We start from the raw sequence: 16,258 nt of genomic DNA, 5'->3' as shown, positions 1-16,258 counted from the left end.
CCTGTATCTGATTTATCACTTTCACGGGTTTATTACGAATCAACTTAACGGCCTGCTCCCAGTTGGCTTGTTAGCTCAATTAGTAGAGCGCTGCACTAGTATCGCAGAGGTCAGTGGTTCAAATCCCGTACAGGCCTGATCTTTTTCAGATCTGATTTTCGCTATTACTTAAATAGCGCTATCTACTGCGAGGATCGTGCATCATATGTATCGAATACCGCAGTTCAAAATATATGAACTTCATATATTTTTTCATTGTATCTGATTTACCACTTTCACGGGTTTATTACGAATCAACTTAACGGCCTGCTCCCAGTTGGCTTGTTAAGTCAATTGGTAGAGCGCTGCACTAGTATCGCAGAGGTCAGTGGTTCGAATCCCGTACAGACCTGATTTTTTTCAGGTCTGATTTTCGCTATTGCTTAAATAGCGCTATCTACTGCGAGGATCGTGCATCATATGTTTACTGTTTGTCTTAGGATTTTATGGTCTCTTTAGGATCAACGAGCTATTGGATGTGCAAGCTTCGGATATTCTAGTTCACGATGATCACCTAGAGATTAATGTTAAGAGTAGTAAAACTGATCAGTTTAGGCAAGGTTATATAGTATTTTTTGCTAAGAGTGGCGGGGCTACATGCCCCCACTCATCACTGTCCGCAGCTAGCATTGATCTCAATTCCTCAGCGTGCATTTTCAGAACACTTCAACCTCATAGGAAGGACAATTCGTATACTTTAGGCCCTAGAAGGCTCAGCTATACTAGGTGTAGAGAATTAGTTAAGCTAGCACTCTTGGCTACAGGAGTAAATTCGGTCAGTTTTAGCACTCGTATCCTTAGATCCGGTGGCACAACGTTTATACCTGACAATTAGCGAAGTCAGGTTCTTCTGACAGGTTACTCATGCTCCACGTTCGCTGGAAATCGGAAACAGCTAAGAATATGTATATCAAGGATTCCTTAGACAGTAGATTACATTTGACCAGGTTGTTCCCTACCTTTGGCGTAGAAGAAATGTAACTTTTTTTTTCTTACTTTATACAGTCATAGCTTTATATATTCTTATAACCAAATACTTTGGCTTGTATAGCGTGTAATGGCATTAAAGCATCGTCGGGCAAGTGCTCTCACTCTGCCTGCCTTATAGTTTGTGTCTATTTGTATGCGTCAGCGTTCTGGAGAAGGAAAATATTTTTTCTGCGGACGAACGCAGTGAGGAAGTAGGAAAAAACGCTATCCGATGAAGAATTAGAAATAAGACAGTAGCCCAGTCTTGAGAAAACCAAACGATTTGATCGACTCCAGGTAAAGCAGCGTATCGTGGGATTCTTTACACGCCAAATGTAATGCAAATCAAGCTCTGACTGTAACTGTGCTAATTACAGATTGTCTTGATCATGTTGCCACCTCGTTTGTCGATGACTGGATTTAAAGGACAGTTGAAGTCACCTCTTGCAAAATTATTTTCAATTTCGTGCACATTATTTTCACGATGGTTTGCAAAAGTGACCGATAAAGGTGACCAATTCGTTATCCCGATTTGGAACATTAATATTAATCAGAAGAGCAGGTTCTCTACTCAGGAGAACTTTAAGTATAATGAATCTACCCTTAGAGCCAACAAAGGATTCTTCAACCGTACAATCGAAATTATTCCTGATTAGAATTGCTACCCCTCTCGCATTATTAGCTCCATTAGAGCAAAACAATGTAACACCCCATTCTCTTTTCCAGGAGATTTCATTCCCTCGGGTGGAATGTGTTTCCTGTAGAAAAAATATCTGGTTTTCGTTTTCTAAGGATGGAAGGAGGGTGCCCCGGCTAACCGGGCTACCTGGCTAGAAGGGTTGAAACAGCCCGCCTTTACATGCAACTCACCTAACCGGGACTGTGAGTGGGCTGCGTGGGCAATCTTTTAAGCGGTCGCTAAGCAAAACAAACAAGATGGCCGACAAAAAAACTTTTTGGCGGTAGGTTTGATTTTTGTTTCGCTCATTCCACAAGCGGTCGCCGCTTTTCAATGGCTAGGGCTGCTGTTCTGCACTTTGCTGTTTCAGCGTAATCACCAGAGGCGGTTAACATTAAAATACTGACCTCGGGCCGCCGTGTTTATCGATGTTTTCGCGGTTAATCTCTCCTCGGCTAGCCGGGATAGCCCGGCACGAACCGTTTACATGGTAAAAAGCTATCCTGCCTAGCCGGGTGCCCCGGGTAAGTAGACAGGGTGCCCCAGGTAGGCGGGCTACCCTGTCTAGGATGTAAACGCTTCAAGCGTTTTCCAAAGAACGTATTAGGAGTTAGCCCGCCCAGGGTAGCTCGGTTAGCCTGGTAGCCCGGTTAGCCGGGGCACCCTCCCTCCATGTAAACAGGCCCTAAGCCCGGTAAATATCGTCCGTCTTTTTCGAAAGTTGCTGATGCCTCTCGTATTTAAAGATATAAGTTTACCCTTCATCATTTGAAAAAACATAGAAAACGATCAAAATTGAGGAGAAGAAGGATCGTCAGGTATCTATAATTAAACAGCCATCCAAGTATAATCACTGAAATCTTCCAATAATTAAAGTCATAAAGCAACAAAGTTGAGATATATGAATAATAAGATGTCTGCAAAATCACCTTTTAGAATAAAGCGTAAATATACAAATTTTTTGCAAAGGAGTTATTCACAGAATTCGCGCTTGTGCAGTTTGGACAAGCAAATTAGACACACATGAAATCATCGCTACGCATTGCAAGAAGACTGAAAAAAAAATTAAGCAATCATTATCAACACAATATTTAGATTGATAGATTTCTACGTTACCGAGACTGCCCTTCCGTCCACAAAAACTTTTCCCTTTGTGAAACGAACTCTCTTCACTTCTTCAAAAGCCTTTAGCCTAAGTGGAAGAGCCTTTTTCCGAATTTCAAAGTCACTAGGTGTAAAATCTTCAACAACCCCCCCCCCCCCCGTTGAGCTCCGCCTTCCCATCCGCACTCCTTGCAGCCTTGCAGCTTGAAGTAGTTTTCTTTTAAATGGCCTTCTATAGAGTTTGGCAATGATGTGTCTTGGCCTCTCATCTTGCTTTTTTCCTGTACGATGCGCGTTCTATACTTCAGCCGCTGTATGTTCAAAGCCAAGACCTGTAATGTAATCCAGAATTATCGCCATACGGCCTTCGCCATCCTCTTCACTTACACCGAAAACGCGAGTATTAAAGTCTCTAGAGTATCTCTCTAAATGTTCCAACTTTTTTCGAAGGTCGTCGTTGATTTTTCGAAGGTTGTTTAACTCTTCCGTGTTAGCATTCATCGAGTTAAGAAAAGTCTTCAAGCTGTCAAACCCTTCTTCGAGCTCCTATACACCACTTTCATAAATGGGTGCCGGATTGATATTCTTTTGTTTAAATTCAAATTATCCTCACAAGCCTCGCTTGAGATAATGTATTCTTTTGAATTTTGAACTGGAGAACAAGGCCAGAAAGGCTAATTTAAAGTTAAACAAAAGAATTTTAATCCGGCAGCCATTTATGAAAGTGGTCAATTGTTTAAATTTTAATCCGTCTATTTCGTCATCTTGGATATGGCACTCTCAATTTTTTGTAGCCTTTCGTTCGTATGTCGTTGAAAATGTTTGACGTCGTCACCGGGCTCAATTTCTTAATTTGGCTCGAAGGTCACTTCTCATTAATTTTAGCTCTTCAAGCACCGCATCCGACATGATCTATTCCTCGAGGTTTGGCGCCTTCTTCGTGTCGCTTTTCTGCTTATTTTCTCGTTGAAAGCTCTGTTAAGGCACCGGTCTTTTCCCCGACCGAAGGCGTTCCAAGGACATGTAGCGTTGCTTAAAAAATACAGTTCTGGTCGAATGATAACCATAACTTAAAGGGCTTCTTCTAATGCGGAGCTCAGCAAGACATGTCTCCACTACATTAATGCCAGCGGTCCTCAGTTCAAAAACTACTTGTTTACATTCCTTCTGATCTTATCCATTATGGTGGGTAGATGAAATTTAAAAATGTTGTGAAAAGTTATCATTTGATGGTGGTAAAAGTCCACCTTTTACTACAATACAAGAGTACTCTCACCGGCAATAGTTTTTTGAATACTGTGACAAGGAGCGGTGAAGAAAATTCATAGATCAAATTTTTCTGAGGCTTTAATTTGCCCTCCACGTCTTGTAGATTGAAGAAATTCATCGTCTCCCTCAAAGTTGTCATGCAAAAGAATCTTTCCACATATTGCTAAGGTTTGGGCTGTGCGTAAACAGCTAGGGAAAGTGCACTTACTTTCTCCTTTGTGATCTCTGTGGCCCTGACAGTTCTCTGTCCCATTGGTCTGTAACTCTCTATCAACTCTTTCATACATCTTCCATTTCGTTGGAAATTGTCTCAGAAGGCAGAAGTAACAAAGTAATGGAAATATGTTACCATGGTAAAGATAAACCGTAAAGATAGCCGTAAAGATCAGGCTAAAAGATAGCCGTAAAGATCAGGCTAACCTAGCAACTGTAAGTAGCAGAATGCCGGTTGGGGAAACGCTTACTGGCACTAATTTAACAATATTGAAGAATAACTTTTTTCCGTATGATGCACGATCCTCGCAGTAGAGAGCGCTATTTATGCAATAGCGAAAATCAGCTTGTTAGCTCAATTGGTAGAGCGCTGCACTAGTATCGCAGAGGTTAGTGGTTCGAATCCTGTACAGGCCTGATTTTTTTCAGGTCTGATTTTCGCTATTGCATAAATAGCGCTCTCTACTGCGAGGATCGTGCATCATACGTATCTAATACCGCAGTTCAAAATATATGAACTTCATATATTCATTGTATCTGATTTATCATCACGAGTTTATTACGAATCAACTTAACGGCCTGCTCCCAGTTGGCTTGTTAGCTCAATTGGTAGAGCGCTGCACTAGTATCGCAGAGGTCAGTGGTTCGAATCCCGTACAGGCCTTTTTTTCCAGGTCTGATTTTCGCTATTGCATAAATAGCGCTCTCTACTGCGAGGATCGTGCATCATACGTATCTAATACCGCAGTTCAAAATATATGAACTTCATATATTCATTGTATCTAATAACTTTTTTTATTTCGTATCGTGTCTACATATTGACCGCGTAGTTTCATAAGGTGTTTACCAAAGTGGTACCACATGTTGATTAGATGTTTGTGTGTATGTGTGAATCGAATACAAATACACTGGATCAACTCACTTTCCGAAATGTGCCGTTGTTCTCACCATACTGTTGCAACACTTTGTATCTCTCGGTTAAGTACAGCGAACGAAGTGGGAGCCTCGAGTGGGATTAGGAGTGAGCCTCTTAGTTTAGTTTAACGTGGACCCAGAACCTATCTTTTGGTTATAGAATGGTGCGCTCTTAATGTCCTTTCGCTTGGAAGAGTTCTTTTGCAGGTATGGTAACATGTTTCTGGATGAATAAAATGCACAAATTCTTGAACTTCTTTCCGAGTTTACATAGTCATTCGGAAGCTTAATTAGCCGTTACAGGAAAGTTACAATCGTGAAAACGGCGCTGTGGAGAGCATTCACGCAAATAGAAACATTTTATAACTCAACACTGACAAAAATTAAACAAAAATTTTCATCCGAGATTTCTTTTAATGCAAAGGCATCAGGGAAGACTGTCTAAAAACATCCACACCATGGACAATTTATAGATCCCCTTGTCAATTGTGTGGGCGTTTATGGTAAATATAACAAACAAGATATGCTCGAATGAACAAAGTGTTAATAACATATTTTCAACAAAAGATTCAGTTGTAGAAGCTATCCATGTACTCAAACATCTACTTTTCGTATCTTTTTTTTACTGATAAGTAAACATAAATATCTATGAAATTTAGAGTTTTGTATGAATATGAGAATAATGTCGTTTAAAAGGCGTCTAAGCAGAATTCTTGTCGAGCTTTGACAAACTCGTTTGATAACATTTTGTGTTGCGTTACATTAGATAGGTATACCCGTGCGTATGTCGTCTGGCCGGAAATGATCTTGTCGCGTGACTTTTTAAATATAACTAATGGAGGTGTCAAAAATGAAATCTGAGCACGAGCAATTGACAAAATCGTGTTATATCTTTAGAACGTAAACGTGTCTGTCGTAATTCGCATGCTGACCACAGCTTATTTTTGGCTTTGACCCATGTCTTATGACGGTATGGCAAGGACTCATCCGATACTTTGAGAACATAAATACATTCATTGTTGTGCTTACGCAAATCGCGTGACGTGCGTAAGACAAAAAAAAAAAAGATTCATTGCTTAAACGTCATTACAGTCGTCGTGAGATCGTCATTGTTAGCGAGTTGTCCCGAACCGAATAAGGGTTACAGCGGAACGGCGGAAAAATCCCGCTGTACAGTACCGATGCGTAGAGTTCATGCCGTTATCCAAATTTTAGATGTTTTTTGCGCAATTTTGGTTCTGCGTTAGTGAACAACAAGCATGCACAGCTTTTATGATAAAGTTAAACCTGCAATACTGAAAAGACATTCGGAGGTTTGAAGGAGGTAATATGAAATTATGAGGATATATTTGGAAAACAGAAACAAGGGAAAAGTTTACAAATGCTGAAAAGATTGGAGAAGATCACTTTAACTATAAGTCATCGTCTCTAACACTTCTTTTCTTTTTCACGACATACGTCAACAACGACATCAGAGTTTTTCAAATATTTGTCACGAGTAATTCCACGTTAGCATTGAATTTTTACAACGAATTAAAGACTTTATCTGACTTTTATTTATCGGCTGTTTATACCACCCAAGCTTTATTTACGAGAAAGAGATCATATTTGTTAGATCTGAATCAATGATGCACTCCTTCAAGGTTGTTAGTTGCTTTGACTTTATTAAATGCCTTCAGCTACATCTACAAAATCTTAAAATCTGACATATCAATGAGGCTTCTTTAGTTTCAAGCCAGCCATTTATACAGTTATCCCTACCAGGCAGATTTTCTACTTTCCAGCAGAACTAATAAATTTATTATTAAATTAATTTACATTAATCGAACCGAGCCTCGAAGTGCATGGGAATGTAAGGAACTACATTCGCTGGATTAAGAACAACAAGAAAAAAAAGCAGTTTAGTAAATTCATGGTCGTGATGAAAATTAGATCAATTCATATCTATTACAATTGCACAGTTGTTTCATATGTGCTTATTTGCGACTTATTTACATGGAAGAGATGCGCAAATTGATATATTCCCAGTTCGGTTAGCTGCTCTCGTAGCCTGGTCGAAAGCACAGATACGCATAAGCTGGATGGTAAGGAGCGTAGCGGATGACGGGGACAGGTGTATACGAAGGGTAAAATATTCGACTTCTATTACTGGAGTCATCGGATTCTGCTTTGTCTTGATCACTGTTCGTCTCGTCCGTTTTAGGGTTTGTTCTCTTTCCTTTGGATCTACGGTTGGAAAACCAAACCTGAGGAAGCATAGAAGAACTTTATGATTCACCTAGAGTTATTGGTAGCAGAGTTAGGCTCCTGTAACAACTTAATAAATTGTGCTACTTGGATTTGACCTATCTTTAAATTGTGGTTGACTTAAGACCGAAACTCAGAATACTTCAGCTATCCATTCAGTATTCAAACTATCCATTATTCAAACAATTTATCCCTTATTCAGCTTTATTCCCATTATTCAGCTATCCATTATTCAAACAATTTATCCCTGAAATAAACACAAAGGCTGGTATACGAAATGGATACTGTATCGACCTAGATCTTCCCTTCCTTAGTAAGATCTTGCAAGAACAAAAGAAGATTGAAGTAACTTTACATCTTCTAGATATCTGAAAAATTTTATTTGAAGTTCCCTTCCTTTAGTAAGATCTTGCAAGAACAAAAGAAGATTGAAGTAACTTTACATCTTCTAGATATCTGAAAAATTTTATTTTAATGAAACAAATAGCAAAACTGAGGTTCTCTAGTACTTTCACTAATTCTGATCATGCAATCTCTGTCTTTTAAATGTTTGACTCGTTGTTCAGTCTATTTTTCCATAAGAATATGAAAAAATTCCTACGGTCTTTTCGTTAAGCCGAGAATTGTTGCCCAAACCTGGGCTAGACTAATGTTCTAAGAAGTAATATGGTTAAAGAAAAAACCAACCTGAATTCTTGATTCACTGATATCCAATCTTTCCCCAAGTTCTTCACGGGTAAGGACATCCGGGTACTGCGTTTTCTCAAAGGCTTTCTCCAGTTCCCTTATTTGATGAGGAGTAAATTTGGTGCGATTACGTCTCCTGTAGTGCCTTAGCTTTTGCATTCCACTTGTGATGGAAGCAATGTCGACGGCACTTACTGTTGCTGGTGACGAGGAAGTTGGTTCTGTAAACAATTGCAAACACCTGTTACAAATCAAGCCTGGGCACTACATAACTAGTGATATACAACCTTTAATTCTTCTAGCAAATAATTTTAGTCACAAAATGTCGTTGTTGTGAACTTTGACGATCATTGTGTCTAGAAGTCTTGATAAGTGCTTTTATTTCAAAAGTTGAGATCTCGCCACCCTATCTTTAGTGTTAACTAGGTTCCTCGGGATATCAATTTCTAATGCGGATTGCAAGAAAATCATTGTAAGGCTTAGTTCACGAGCCTCAAAAGGGATAAGAATTACGAGAATGTCCTTTACAACCGTCTTCAAGATAATGGTTCCTCATCGTAACTTTGTAATAAGGTGTTAGAAGGGAGAATGAGAAGACTTGTGCAAACGTAAAAAAATTATCTCTATCATTAAATGCCTCCCACCATACAATGTTGTCTCGAGGCCTATTTTTATTTCAAGCACTCTCTTACCAGGCTTTTCTTGCGAAGAAGATGGTGTTGAAGAGCTGGGCAAGCTGACAGTTCTTGTCTCCTCGTTGATACTTAAAATGTTGGCAATGGAGAAGGATCTTCTCTTCGGCCTGGGCTTGGCTTCTCCTGAACTACCATTGTCGTTGCTTGAAGTATCACCCTCACTTTCTGCGTCACTGTTTTCTCCTTCAGACTTGTCCATATAGTCGCTTCCAGTTGACTTGACCCTTCTCAACATTCTGCTAATAACTGTCAGTGGTGGTAGAGTTTCTTTTGTACACAAACCATCGGCAACCAGCTTTTCTTTAACTTCCCAAGAGAAGATTCCAGGTGCTGTGCGACGATATTCTTCAATTTTGTTCTTTACCTCAGTGCTCACATCTCTCGATGTCTTTCTCTGTGCGCGTCCGGGCTCAAACGACCCAGTATCATTGTATTTAGAAAGTAGCTTGCTGATGCAGCCATGAGAAACTTTCAGTTGTCGACTGATATCGCATGGGCGGATGCCGAGCTCAGCCATCTCGATAATTCGTTGACGTACAGAGTTTGGAAGAGGTTTTCCATTTACAAAAACTCCACCTAGCTGGTTGAACTTTCCGTGACCTAAAGTAACATTAAAAAAGTGGTTAAGGAATCGATAGTTCCGCTAGGATGCCAGACGACTTGTAGTTGTTTGGTGTCTCGATAAAGTCTAACAAGTGTTACGTTTCTGTCATAAACTTTATCCTCGACTTATATTCGTTTCTTCAAGCAGAGCGGGGCTGGAACTAAGTGGCCGCATAAATGAGTGTATTTATTCAAGGTTGGCTACTGTGAAAAAATTGTAACAATTGCCAAGACGAGTATTCGCGCTCCTCTTTTGCGAGACACGAGGCATGGCAATCAGAAAGCGTATATTCATTTCCTTCGTTTAAATAATGTCCATTGGTCAACTGTGAACGTATTGAACATAGCTGGTCCTTTAAAGCTTAGACGAGGTAAATTTTATAGCTGCATTTCAAACAAATGCGACTTTTTCCTTTTCCTGTTTTGTTTTTATAATCATTATCATTATCTCCATGTGTAAGTTATTCCGTTATACCTAAATTCACCATATTTATGGAACTTTATGGACTTTACATAGCTACCGGCCATTTGGTTAATCGATTCTTGACCAACGATTTCGATTAGGAAAAATTCATGTGTTTGGCTGAATACACCGAAGGCCAAGTTACCATTCTTAACAGGGTTTTAGGATGCCCGGTGTACGTGGTTAATCGTTACTGATAGAAGTGAAGCTTAACATAAACAGAATTAAACATGCCTGCTGTGGAGTTTATATCCTTGTATTCCATAATCCTCTGTTTGGTTGAAAATGGCAAATTCCGCTTCTAAAACAAAGACGAAGAAGTGTTTTTTAGCTTTTCTGCCAGATAAACTTGCCAAGATGCGGCGCTTTCAGTCCGATTACCTAGTGTGTGACTGAGGCTTAGTAAGTTATAAGATACAGTGTGGGCGGGGAGAGCGTTTGACGTCAGTGGTCAAAACAAAGACAAGTACTGCTTTCCTACTACGTGATCGTGAATAAATCGTCTGTACGGGCTGTTTACACTTGGCTTCTACTTCCGCTGTGAGTTTCGAAGCCACAACAAGCTTGGTATAATTTAAATCCACGAAATCAAAAAATACATTTGTAATGTTAGAAGATAAATTTTTATTTGGGTATGCTGTCTTGCTGTAGTTAAGGGGAGTGATCGTTATTTACGGCGAAATAATCATGCATGTTACAGTTCTTTTACATCAGTGAAATGCAATTTACCACAGTTCTGACGACGGATCTCATTTTTGATCCCACTGCATAAACTAGAAATTTATTAATTTTCGTTACGAATGTATTTCAAGAGAGTTGTACGTGGGCGTCAAGATACTTGCGCAGTTAACCTTCAAAGAAATTTTTAAAAAAGCGTATTAAGGAGTTAAATCGTGAATATCAATTTTTTACCACGGTAGAGGACGAACACCAAAAATGACTACAAGGGATCGTTACTGATTTTGTCAAGCTTAGAGGATGCTTGGAGTCGTTCTAGATCGGCAATTTAGGAATATGAAACGGATGTGCCGATTTTATGATACCTGAACTACTTTGAATTTAGAATTTAGTTACGAATACGTTGTATTTCATCGACGAACCACAAGGTCCCTTCATTCAAAAAAATTGCTTGTTCCAAAACGTTATTAACATCCCAGAAGATAAAGATAAAGGAACACCTCTCTTAATGCTTTCCAGACTGGAAGGAAAATACGCTTAAGTCTTGTATGGCTATTGTCCCGTGCGCATTACAGCGTGGCACGAGCTCGACTGCTCGCATATTACAGAGTGATAATTATTTTGTTTTGACGGGATAGTCTGTTGCACTTTGTATTATCCTGTAATTGTAAACCATTTGCTGTTCACGTGCGATTGAGTTAGCGTGACGTTCAATGGAACGCCCTGAGGGGCAATACAAACTAAGCTGCAAATGCAAATTTTATCTCTTTCGGGAGCTTCAAAGTCACGCGAACTCACTGAGGTCGGCTTCTACTGAAAGGAAAGCAATCGTTACTGTCACTACAATTTTCGAAACAAGAAAGCAAATCAGGACAGACAAAAGACGACGATTGCTTTTTTGTCCTTTTTTGTGAGGGAGCTTGTTCTGAATTTATTGCAGAAATTTCGGGTTCAACGAATCTAATTATTGAGTGTGGTTACAAAACATGACCTCGCGGTCGGAAGAAAAGAAAAGTGTACATGTTCTCTCAAGGTCACTGTCGGCGGAAATCACGACTTCCAAGTGACGGTATGTCAGAGGAACTATGTAAAAAATGTAATAAAAACGGTTTCTTAAAATATCACATAGTTTTATGATCAATTTCAAGTAAGACGAAATCTTGATAGAGAAAAAGAAATTTTCCTTACGCAGAACCCTTAATGATATGCGGGCGCTTGATGTTCAAGATGAAAAATTGATGAGCCCAGGAAGTGAAATCTACATATTTCGCAATATTATTCACAATAGGCTCCAGCGCGTAGCGTGAAGTATGACTTCCTGTTAGTTGTTAAGTTTCTTAAACGCCCCCTCATCTTGCCAATTCCACGCCAGATCTGCAATTCACTAAATTGATTAAGCCAAGAAATAATTTTGTATTCCTTTACACATCTAAAAGAGCTAGTCCCGTAGATTTTTTCATCGAAGTTTAAGTTTACCTTTAAAAATTAACGCGAGAATGGTACAGGTGCAAGTTTGTAAACAAAGCCGTATAGCATGATATATTCCTCAGGAAGTTGAAGGTGTTTCAATCGATTGCGAAATGTGTTGACAACGATATTGTTATCTTTGTCACTAAAATGAAACTTTGATATTAACTATAGACATTTATTAGCCAAGGTTTAAGTTGCCATTGTCATCAACATTAGGGAGCGTACAAATTCAACTCTGTTCTTCAGGCGGAACTTACCTAATAGCGGAATATTTTGTCTTCATTTGGCTCACATGGGTTAATTGGATATTCTACAAACCCATGTGCTCCATTACTGCCAAGACACCTCTAGGGACCTGTAGTTTCTCCTCTCCCTATAGGCCGTGGTACAACCATTTTACCTTGAGACCTAAGGTCAGGTAAAGGCAAAATGACCTAAAATTATTGCGCAAGAATGAAACGCAATAGCAACGTCTACCAGTGATCGCTTGATTTGCGGTTTAACAAGCCCTTTTGCATTTTATTAAGTTATATTTCTTTCTCGTCTCTTTTCCCTTATGATGACTACATTTCTTTACGATGAGACTTTCGGCGACACGGGGTAATTTCAGGACTTCATTAGAGACAGCTGAACGTAACTGTTGTGCGTTAATTTTCAATGTAGTGAGTTGAAAAAACCGTTGTATAAACGCTGCCCAAATTTTTATATTGTACCCTAACTGAAAACAATGTGATTGCAAAAGCCGTGTAGGCTGGAGTCATTTAAATAAAGTAGAATAGAGAATCACAGATCAGCGATCCCTGGCTTGCCTGTCATTCGAATAAAGCTTTGCAGAGCAATGATCGAAAAACTGAGTATAGATACAAATGGTTTTATTTTTAATCGTTCGTGCGTCTTGAGCAATGACTTGTGCGACAGTGCTTTGTTTCGATAAGAACGGTTAAACGGTTGACACCTGCACTTTTATTAGTTTCCTTAGTATGGGGAAGTAACTCGACCACATTTCAGGACTTTTTAGTCTATAAGCATCCAGTTTTTCGTTGCGAAGAGAGCACACAGTAGTTGTTATAGCAGGCTCGTGCAGCGCATGATAAACGTAAGAAGATAATACTGGCCTCGACTATAAGAGTACAACGGTGACGAGGGATGGCTGGTGTTACGAAATACTAATAAAATGTTTGTTTGTGATTTTAACATCCAAGACCGGTTTTCAAAGCTCAACAAGAAGGAGTTAAAATTGAAATGTTAAGCACAGCGAAGCCTTGCTAAAGAAATATAAGTGACAACCATACGAGTCTTCTATTTGTGCTTGTTCTGAATCATGAAAAAAAAAAAAAAAGCATAAAAGATAAAGGGACAAAGATTCCAAACCACTGTAAGTGAGCTGTCTTTTAAAACCATTAATGAGAATGCGGCCCTGACGCTGTATCCGACCGATTCCTTTACTTCAATACAGACCTTACCAAAACCAGATTGTTTTGTTTGAAAATTATTTCCTATCGACAATGGAGAAGACATGTCCTCTCTAAGATCAAAATCGTTAAAACTCTATTCTTGAGCAAAAAGAGCCTCAAGTTGAACCACTGTAAAAGGAGTCCTGGAAAGTCCGAATCTCGGCACCTTCCAAATAGGAAACGTCACGAAGCAAACCAAGTTTGAATAAGCATTTCATTCGTTGGTGTGTTTGATATATTGAAGAGTCATTTGTTAAGAAGTGGAGCCATTGTCGTGTCCCTAAGGTTCAAAATATCGGGTTATATCGGACTTTGGATTAAGAACCTAACCAGAACGCCGAAGTCCTTGAAAATGCTTGTAATGCAGTTTCAAACGGACATAGTAAATTTGCTTTATTGAGTATAGGGGGCAATAACCTACTCCAGTCAAAACAAATAAAGTACTAAGAAACCGTGAAATTTATTGAAAATTAATACTATAAAATTTAGGTATCAAACGTTGAAAATTTTAGTTGACAGGTATATATAGACCAAGAGTGCAAAAGTAAAATAAATGTGAATTCTGTTTAATACAAGTCAACAAAAAATATCAGTCGAACAGACTAGTATGTGGTGACGAACTGTCAAATAAATGATGTGATCTCTGACCAACTGTACAGAATTGTTCCATGCAATATGGTAAGTTCAATGAAAATTTACATTAAAGGAAAATTACAATTTTTAGCTAGTGAGAAGCCATTTGAAGGGGCTTGTAACAAATGTAGGGACAAACACGAGTCGCCTGAATGTACGGTGCGTAACGTATCACAGGTACCACAGGATATGAAGGGTAGAAAATACCCGTCTCGGTCGTCGGTGTAGCACCTACGTCCGTGTCAACTTCTGCCCTATGGGATTTTTTGCCTTTAGATTTGGAGCGATGGTTCGAAAACCAAACCTGTCAAAAAAGGACAAACAAGAAGGATCAAATATTCTGCCTTGAGATTACATCTCGTACAGCGACAATTTTTCCCGCCCTTAATCTGCTTAATTAATTGAATGACAATGTCTTTACAAAATTTCCTTTTTTAGTTTATAGTTACAGTTGAATGGTCCTGTGAAGTCTGTAAGAAGATGTCTTTCGAAAGAAGTGCTAGCAAACCTTATGTCATGTAATTCACATTGAATCAGAAGGCGAGGTTGCTCACCTGAATCTTGGATTCACTAATTCGAAGTCTCTCGGCAAGTTCCTCTCGTGTTAGAGCATCTGGATACTGAGTTTTCTCAAAAGCTTTTGTAAGCTCTTCAATCTGGTCTGATGTAAATTTGGTTCTGTTCCTTCGCTGATACAGTCTTACAGCATTATGGCCACTGTTGTTGTAATTATTGCTCGCTGGACTTGGTAAGTCATTTAGAACCGAATGCCGGGTGACAGTGGATCCTACGTAACATAAAAAAGTGGATGTTTCCTTAAGTTCAAGATTCTGTTTAGGTGATATTGGATTTAAGAAGGCAAATATCTACTTCTGTAGGAATAAGTATTAAATAGATAAACAATTTTATTTACCAAGGTCAATTACTTTGACAGAAGACAAGTATCTACCTTTACCGCAATAAGTATCAAATTGATAGATAAGTTTGCTTACCAAGGTCAGTTTCTTTGGTAGTAATCATCTCTCCAGTGTTTAACTTTTCTTCTGGTCTTTCCCATTTGTCTTTTTCCTTGAGGATGTTGTCTATTGAAAAAACAGTGAAGTTCTTATGGTGATCGTTTTCTTTGGAGTTGTCCATTTCAACATCCCTAGCGGCAACAGGTGATATTTCAATGTCACTGCCCGTCGATCTTGCACGTCTTAGCAACCTGCTGATCACGGTAAGAGGCGGCAGCGTTTCTTTTGTACACAAACCATCGGCCACCAGCTTTTCTTTAACTTCCCAAGAGAAGATTCCTGGCGCTGCGCGGCGATATTCTTCAATCTTGTTCCTCACTTCGGTGCTCACATCTCTCGATGTCTTTCTCTTAGCGCGTCCGGGCTCAAACGACCCAGTGTCGTTGTATTTAGCCAGTAGCTTGCTGATACAGCCATGAGAAACTTTCAGTTGGCGACTGATATCGCATGGGCGGATACCAAGCTCAGCCATCTCGATAATTCGTTGACGAACAGAATTTGGAAGCGGTTTGCCGTTCACGAAAACTCCACCTAATTGGTTTAGCTTACCTGGAAAGAAGAAATAAACTTTATAATTGAGAAAAAAAAATTAAATATTTTGCGCGTTTTGGTTGGTTTATATATTTGTGGAGATTTTACTTAATGAATACGATATGAAGTGGTATGGGGACTGAATATCGAAAATCAGACCTCTTTCAAAAGCTTCCGAAAAGACTTTTAGTTTGTCACGTTCTCGACAAAAAGGTGCTTAATTGTAAAATACTTAATACCTGATTTGAATACTTCGTTCATCTTCTCCTTTCAAGACTTTTAGACGTGTCTCACGCTTACATAAGTTTGTTTTGGTTTATCTTTAAACGGCGACTGTGGTCTGCTAATATAGCATATCGTGTCTAGGTGGATTCTGCATTGACGTCAAAGAGTTATTCTATTTTAAGAGCCTGGTTTCTAAAGATAGCCTTAAGAGACAATTTAAGATCACGTCCGCGAAACTTATCAATTAGATTTGCGACAGCAGACTTCTATTAAATGACCTTTGATGACGTATTTCTATGCGTCGTCGTCGACCAATTTAGCTCCCGCGTGACGACCTTTGCTATAGGCGTAGTCTGTGGTACTTGTGA

The 16,258-nt window shown here is 39.2% G+C and overlaps 2 protein-coding genes across 2 annotated transcripts; both read right to left on the bottom strand.

Annotated features, from left to right (window-relative positions):
- Window positions 1-6,831: 6,831 nt before the first annotated feature.
- On the bottom strand, window positions 6,832-10,282 carry LOC111322009 (paired box protein Pax-3-A). The gene is made up of 4 exons (XM_022925045.2): window positions 10,118-10,282; window positions 8,815-9,417; window positions 8,123-8,343; window positions 6,832-7,434 (listed from the first exon to the last, which is right to left on the bottom strand). Exons 1-4 carry the CDS (start codon window positions 10,146-10,148, stop codon window positions 7,222-7,224), a joined length of 1,068 nt encoding a protein of 355 aa, XP_022780780.1. The 5' UTR covers window positions 10,149-10,282; the 3' UTR covers window positions 6,832-7,221.
- Window positions 10,283-13,926: 3,644 nt separating this feature from the next.
- LOC111322271 (paired box protein Pax-3-B) lies at window positions 13,927-16,053 on the bottom strand. The gene is made up of 4 exons (XM_022925349.2): window positions 15,905-16,053; window positions 15,111-15,683; window positions 14,673-14,905; window positions 13,927-14,422 (listed from the first exon to the last, which is right to left on the bottom strand). Exons 1-4 carry the CDS (start codon window positions 15,924-15,926, stop codon window positions 14,210-14,212), a joined length of 1,041 nt encoding a protein of 346 aa, XP_022781084.1. The 5' UTR covers window positions 15,927-16,053; the 3' UTR covers window positions 13,927-14,209.
- Window positions 16,054-16,258: the final 205 nt, after the last annotated feature.

The sequence above is a fragment of the Stylophora pistillata genome, chromosome 4, assembly GCF_964205215.1.
Source record: "Stylophora pistillata chromosome 4, jaStyPist1.2, whole genome shotgun sequence".
In the NCBI taxonomy this organism is placed as follows: Eukaryota; Metazoa; Cnidaria; class Anthozoa; order Scleractinia; family Pocilloporidae; genus Stylophora; species Stylophora pistillata.
The sequence above is the reverse complement of the archived record's forward strand: the minus strand, read 5'-3'. Positions and strand labels throughout refer to the sequence as shown.

What these genes read in the sequence shown, in the direction of transcription:
- LOC111322009 (XM_022925045.2), bottom strand. Translation starts at nt 10,148, where the DNA reads ATGGAATACAAGGATATAAACTCCACAGCAG. An exon ending in GGATATAAACTCCACAGCAG is followed by an intron (nt 9,418 to 10,117) that starts GCATGTTTAATT and finishes ATGTTACTTTAG; the next exon opens with GTCACGGAAAGTTCAACCAG. An exon ending in TCAGTGAATCAAGAATTCAG is followed by an intron (nt 7,435 to 8,122) that starts GTTGGTTTTTTC and finishes ATGCTTCCTCAG; the next exon opens with GTTTGGTTTTCCAACCGTAG.
- LOC111322271 (XM_022925349.2), bottom strand. Translation starts at nt 15,926, where the DNA reads ATGAACGAAGTATTCAAATCAG. An exon ending in GAACGAAGTATTCAAATCAG is followed by an intron (nt 15,684 to 15,904) that starts GTATTAAGTATT and finishes TCTTCTTTCCAG; the next exon opens with GTAAGCTAAACCAATTAGGT. An exon ending in TACCAAAGAAACTGACCTTG is followed by an intron (nt 14,906 to 15,110) that starts GTAAGCAAACTT and finishes TATGTTACGTAG; the next exon opens with GATCCACTGTCACCCGGCAT.